Source organism: Pundamilia nyererei, unplaced genomic scaffold, assembly GCF_000239375.1.
Source record: "Pundamilia nyererei isolate P.nyererei 1_Seehausen unplaced genomic scaffold, PunNye1.0 scaffold00062, whole genome shotgun sequence".
In the NCBI taxonomy this organism is placed as follows: domain Eukaryota; kingdom Metazoa; phylum Chordata; class Actinopteri; order Cichliformes; family Cichlidae; genus Pundamilia; species Pundamilia nyererei.
In genome coordinates, this window is record NW_005187463.1 from 716,692 (window position 1) to 723,732 (window position 7,041).

The window sequence follows — 7,041 nt, forward strand, 5'->3', positions numbered from 1 at the left end:
CCCTGCACGTGCTGCAGTGTTGCAGCACTCTGCAGTAATTAGTTCAGTCACACGGTGTTGCCTGAGCCTGCTGCAATTTTTTTTTTTCAAAATGTCTATGCACAACATAAACCAATTTTTTTTTAAAAGGCACTGGAGTGCAGGCTTTCAGCTTGAGAGAAAAAATTGGAGAGTATGGGTGTGCACATGTGATAGACAGATAAGGTTAGAGAGGCTCTGGAGACAGCCAGCGTGTCTGCCGGCTATGTTAGCAGAGGAGTTCTTATCAGATATGGAGAGACAGAAAAGCAGTGAGGGGAACGCAAACTCCCAGCATATATCACGGAGGACTAATTTAGAAAGGAGACAGCCAGACATCCCCTAAGGAATTTGCTCTTCTCCACGCAGTGCTAATTTTTTTGGGACTGCGAGACCAGAGCTTGTGCTCGCTCAGCACCGCAGCTCCACCAAGAAACAGGAAGCAAGGATGATCCTCAAACACCGCAGAGCAGCCTAAAAAATCCCAGCTCGGGGGAGGAGAGAGGACAGACATGCACAGGTGCTGCTAGAGGGAGAGAGACAGCGAGAGGAGAGAGAGAGAGAGGAAGAAGCAGTGGGAGTCAGGGGAGGAGACTTGACTTGTTTCAGTGAGAAATCGGAGAGCAATTCCAAAACAGCTGTCCGGCAGACGTCCCAGTCGACAGAAGTGCAGCCTCGAGGCAGAGACGTTAGGGCAGTGTCAACAAGCCACAGGAGCAGCACAGCAGCCGCTGAGCTCTCACACACACACATACAAGCACGCATATCAACCAGGAGCTGCAGCTTTCAGGAGAATCACAGCGACACCAAGGAGACTCCAGATCTCCCCCGACAAAAGCATCTGAGGTGAGTACAGAAGGAACTTCAACTTTCATTTCTCACTCTCTTCCTGTACTGTAATCTGAATTGGAGAACAATAATGGGATGTAAGTTTTTTTGGGTCTGAGTGAGTAATTGTAGCAGAATGAAATATTGCTTGGTAACAGTAAAAGCGTGCATGGTAAGTTAAGCATTTGTCTGGCATACATGTAACACAAGAGCTGAACTGCTCAGAGCAACATGATACCCTTGCCGCTTTCCAAGAGAGACATTTTTAGTCCGACTACACGCTTAAGGCATGTTCCTGTGAAACGCAGAGCTGGCTTAGCCCTCATCTGTCTAGGGACGCAGATTCTTGAGGAGGTTTTTATGGTTATATTGAAGAGGAAGGGAAAAAACACGTCTTCTTTGCCAGTATGTGTTTATTTTCTCTTCATGTATCATACTTTTCCTGCTCATCTCTGCCAAGGATAACTCTAGCAAGTGTTGGCCATGCTTGCGGGTGGCACAAGGGGAGTGAAAAAGAGGGGCAGAGCAAATACTCCACCCTGCTATTCAGCCGACTCCCAGCACCACCACCAGGCCCCTCGAAAGTAAGGCCTTTGCCTATAATTGAGGGTGTTTTTTTTGGTGTTTTTTTTATGTAACAAAGAGTTCGGGCTATTTTGTAAGGCTACCATTACCCTGTGTGGTATGTGCATTTGCTTTTTATAACAGCCCCAAAATGAGGGTCTTTCTGCTATTCAAAGGCGTAATAGAAGTCAAGGCCATGGTTAGATGTCAGAGGAGTATGTGGAGACTTCAAACTTTCATGAAGTTGCTTTGTAGAGACAGTGGGAGGAACTGAGACCAGCTACAACTGCTAATAGCATGCTATTTATTTTTAAGCAGCACTGATGATATGCCAGCACAGTAATCCCATCACTGGAGGGATATTTTTGGGGATGCCAAGTTTCTATTTTAAAAACAGGTGAAGTCATATACCGGTCATATTTTAAGCAGCTGCACCCGCTTTTTTTAGAGCACCGGTGAACCCTAAAGTGTCATCAAACTGTAGCATTTATATAGGCCACAGTAAAGTTACACAGCCTCTCTAAATATACTGGCCCAGTTATACTGCACGTGACTTTTAGATGTCCAGAAATAACCAGACAAATCACGAGCCGTTAGTTTAATTACCAGATGCCAACCCCATTTTCATCACCTCGCTCCTTCTGCTGCCCCCTTGTTTGTATCTAAGCCTCCGCGCTTGAACTGATGAGGCAAAGCTCTACTTTTAAAGAGGCTGGAGTGGCTCCAGATCACTTCATGCCCAGACAGATAGCTGTTGCTGACCCAATGACACAGTCGTTTTATCCAGCAGCTGAATGACCGGCTGCTGGGGCAAGCTATTCTGAAAGGAAGGTGCCATCGTAGCCTCACTTCCTGGGCAGTGCAAATGCTCTGGTCGGCATTCTGCAGCAGTGGCGCCAGAAGGTTGTCAGACCTCTCAGCACATGCTTGCCTTGCAGCCTGTTTTTGGAGTAGCTCCAAAATGAGGGTGCAAATCTAGACTTGGCTGTGAGATACACTAGAATATACCTGCTCAACTATTAACAGCCTGCAGAGTCACAAATGGATTCATTAGGTTGGGAGCCCATGAGGGTCCATCCTGGAACACCCTGAGGAGCTGCAATTGATTGATTACCACTTGGGCCAACACAAGCTTAGCCTACCATTGCTGTGATTCCCCACATACACACAAATCAATAGTAAACTAGTCAATTTCTCATTAAGTTAACGTCCATATAGAGTTTCCACTGTAGGCATGCACAGGCAACCAATACTTGAAAGACCAACATGAGGACATTTTTTTCCTCGTACTTTGCTGGTGGCCTTTGAAATTCCAGTCATATTTGCCATATAAGCCAACTGAGCCACCAGCAGGATGACTGATGTGAAGGTCAGACCTTCAGGCTTACCGTACCAGCTGACTTCTTACAGGCCACAAGTGTTGACCTTGACTAGAATGTAAAGCATACGTCTCCTTGTGAGAGTTGCAAGTGTTGAGCCGCTCTGTGGCTAGACCGTTTCTGTCCATACTATTGATTTAGGCCGACATCATCATCTGATGCAATGCACGGGCTGTCCAGAGAATAGCACAGCCAGGCATTTGGAATAATTTAATCAGAACAGTGCAATAATCAATAAGGATGTACGAGAGGAAGGGTTTCATCCAGGAGGGCAGCTGTGACCTCCTGCTCTTGGGAAGAGCAGTAAAAAAAATGTATAACACATGTGGATGTGCTGTGCACTTGGAGTGCACAGGAAGCCTTTTGGCTTGGTGCTCTATTTGTTCCGCTTCCTACCCGAGCCCAGCTTCCCACTGCAGTGAGCATCAGCTGTCAAGGTCAGAACGAACAGAGGAGAGATGCTTTAAAAGAAACTGGAAAAAAGAGAAAAGGAAGAAAACAAGATACAGTATGAGAAATGCTTGAGCTAAACAAGTACAGGATTTTGCCATGCTCCCCCTACACTGACACCCCCATTAAATACTGCAGCACATCCTCTACTCCCTTCTCTCTTGTCCTTCCCTTTCTCCCCCTTCACTATTAGCAAACAAACACGCTCTTCAAACACATGGCATGCATTCAAAAATGCTATCTCAGGCACCTCGCGCAAACACTCACTCTCACACCGGCACTCAAATAAGACAAGAACCCTCAGAGAGCAGAGCTGCCATTTAACACACTCACACATGTCATAGCTGTGTATAGCTCACCAGCGTTTTGCAGATGATGATAGATATATTTGTCTTCCAATTACAGCTTCTACAGTAAGAAGATTTAAGCTTGTACTCCAAATACATTTTATTAAAGATGTAGTGGAAAGATTTTGATGCTGCACCAGCTCAGCAAAACAGGTTGGAGACACAGGAAGTCATGGTCAAAACGGGTGATTTCCAGGCTGCGGTTTGGATTCAAATTCACAGCAAGTGTCTGTCTCTCTGGCTGCACGCTGATTTGCCTCCTGAATAATCACAGCCTACTTAAAGTGGCTGTGATAAGGCTGTTGCAGGGTGTCTGTATGCGTCGGTAGCAGCAGGAATGTGGATGTTTTGTCAGTGAGACGTTTCTTTTTTTCTCTTTCTCTTTTTTTAGTGGGGGTGGACTTGACCGCCCAGGCACTTTTGTGCAGCGGTGCTCTCTGTCAGACAGTCACTGCTGACAGACCTCTCATAAGTAAATATGTCTATAAATGGGCAAGCTCTCTTCTCACTGGTGCTCCCTCCCACCCCCCTCATCACCCACGCACCCTTCCTTTATACTCCTTTCCCTTTCTCCTTGGTTCCTGCGTCATTTCAAATGCTCTTTTTACCTACACCAAACTACACGATAGGCAACGTGGTGATACTCTCGAAACGGCAGCATGCAATCAGGCACTTTGTAACCAATCCAAAATCTCTTTAATAGTTTCTACTCAGTCTGATGTGCTGCAACCTAACTGCTATCTCCCACTTATTAATCAGAGCCAACCTCATCAAAGCCAAATCAATTCACAGTGTGCACCATCTTCTTTCTTAACATCCACTTACAGTGTAATCCCTCGTTCTCTCCCTCATTCACACAATCCCCCCTAAACCCCTTCATCGCCCCCCACTCCCTCTTCTGGGTCTCCACCTTCTCCCATCACTCTGTGCATGTCTGAGCAGTAGCTCGCTCCTAAAAAAAGACTGTTATCCTTCTAAAGCCTTCCTTTGCCTCTTCTCTCTCAATCTGCGGTCCAGCTGTTCCACATTAGCACGTCCAGATCTGCGGAGGCCAAAGCTGGCTCACGTGTGGAAATGCAAATAGAGGAGTAAAAAAGCCTAGAGACCCAGCCCTCCTCTTCTTTGTGCTAGCTTGCTAGATGCAAAGTGTGGATGAGGGTCTTATTTTCTTGTAGTATTTGGTATTAGAGTTTATTTCTGGAACTGGTGTTGACTTCTTTTTCTTGAGTAGAGGTTTTGTATCAGCTGCAGTTCTCATCAAACAACTTCCTTTCATTGCTGAAGTCAAGTTTTAGAAAAATGCTGACGCATTCTGCTTTTGTCTCTGATTTCAGGAAAGCGCCCATTCGATCTTTCTATATTGCTGAACATCACCAGCCCTGCTCGCAAAGCCAGTTGCTGATCAATGCTGCGATCATTTTTGGAGTCCTGTGTGGAGGCGTGCAACTGAGAATGTAACTTGAGCTTCTCCCCTGGGGGAACTGCAACATCAAGAACTTATAGAGGACTTCCAACTGTTCTAACCTGCATATCTGAGATTTCCTCTTTAGAGACAGCCATGCCAGCGAAAGCACCTATATATCTTAAACCCACCAATAATAAGAAGGGAAAAAAATGTCGCCTGAGAGATATTTTGTCACCTGATATGATCAGTCCACCTCTCGGGGATTTTCGCCACACCATCCACATTGGCAAGGGCGGGGAAAGAGATGCCTTTGGAGACATGTCCTTCCTCCAGGGACAGTATGAGCTCCTACCGGGAAAAAGAGACGTCCACCCACAATACAGCGTCCAGAGTGAGTTTCTGCGAGCGAACAGCACAGGCGACGCTTCCTTCGTCGAGACTCCCTCACCAGTACTCAAGAACGCAATCTCCCTCCCAGCTATCGGTGGCTGCCAGGCCCTCACCCTTCCAGTGATCTCTTCTGCCGTGTTCTCCATGCAACCAGGGCCATTGGAGGACATCATGGGACCGGCACCTTCCACGAAACCTGACACAGCTGAAGATGTGGAGATCTTGCAGATGGATGCTCTGTTGCGCTCCATGAACATCTTCAACAATGAGCCCTCATCACCCTCCACAGATTTCCAGTCAAAGCCTGACGTGCTCTTGGATCTGCTTGAGAACACAGATAAGTCCCCTTCTAAGGAGGTTGCCAAAGCTAACAAAATAAACAAGAGTGAAAGCAGATTTGACAATCCATCATCCTATTATATCAATGGTCACAGCAACAGCATCTGTAAAGCTAATGGAAGCTTGAACAGCAACACAAGCAGCTTTGACAGCTTGAGCGGGAAAGGAGACTTCCAGGGCAAGAGCTACGATGGGAGCGGGAGTCTCATCGGCAACGGTAACTGCAACAGTTACAGACACTTTAACGATGACATTACAATTGGTTTTAAGCAGGAGCTTTCCAAGTACAATGGAGAGTGGGTGGACAGGGACAGTGGGGTGGAAGATGGCCGCATTTGTGATTTCGAGTTTGAGTTTACCAAAGAGAAGAGCACATCACAGGATTCCCTAGCCCAGATCACAGGGTCATTCCTCTCCCTCGAACTCGATCTGGGCCCATCCATCCTGGACGATGTGCTCAACATAATGGATAAACCCGCAGCAAAGAGCAGGCCTTGAGCTGCACTGAGTCCCCAAGAGGAGAATGGGAATTATTAAAATATAGCCACGCGGAGAGAAAGACTCATAAAGCAATCAAAATGGTGTCTGGATATATCATTGAGATGAAAACCAGCTACAATAGACAAAGCTGCTTATGTTTTTATTGTCAAAACATTTAAGCATTCTTAAATTCTAGCTTCTAAGGAGTGTTGAGTCTTCTTCTTTGTTTTGTTTGCCATGCCATTAGCATGCTTAAGATGCATGTGCTTTTTGAGTTACAGCTAAAACAGCCATTCTGTCTTTGATTTTAAATGACTGTAACAACGCTACATGATAGACTGACGCTCTTATGTTGAAAATATGACAGCTTTTAGGTCCTTTTTTTACACTCACTCTCGATTCTCACACTCTCTAAGAACATACTGCATTTTGTGACTTCAAGTTTGTTAAACAAAGCACGGTTTCGTTTGTCACATAACTCATTTGCCACATTTCAAACAACCAAACACTATGCATATTTGTGTTTTTAAAACTTTAACACAAATAAATTCATTTTCCCCGTAATCTGGCTATCTTTTCTTACAGGGAATGTGTGCAGCAGCAGGAATAAGAGTAGAGTCCCAAGATGATTAGATAAGGTACATTTCATGATGTACTGACAAAACCTTTGTATCAAAAACCAAAAAAAAACTATTCTAGAAAAATTATATTTCTCATGACATAATGAGCAAAGACAGCTATGCCCATAAAACAAACAACAATTAAATATGGACTAATTAGAAACCACATGCAGTGTAATTAGATTCAGCATCATTAGGCAAAATTATTTGAGCCTTTATAA

General features: G+C 45.2%; 1 protein-coding gene across 1 annotated transcript; it reads left to right on the forward strand.

Moving 5' to 3' along the window:
* The first annotated feature begins 219 nt into the window (after positions 1-219).
* Positions 220-6,757, forward strand: cdc42ep3 (CDC42 effector protein (Rho GTPase binding) 3). The gene is made up of 2 exons (XM_005735089.1): positions 220-864; positions 4,921-6,757. Exon 2 carries the CDS (start codon positions 5,145-5,147, stop codon positions 6,216-6,218), a length of 1,074 nt encoding a protein of 357 aa, XP_005735146.1. The 5' UTR covers positions 220-864; positions 4,921-5,144; the 3' UTR covers positions 6,219-6,757.
* Positions 6,758-7,041: the final 284 nt, after the last annotated feature.

Bases quoted from the DNA above. Each gene is read 5' to 3' on its own strand.
- cdc42ep3 (XM_005735089.1), top strand. From the start codon at position 5,145: ATGCCAGCGAAAGCACCTATATATCTTAAACCCACCAATAATAAGAAG.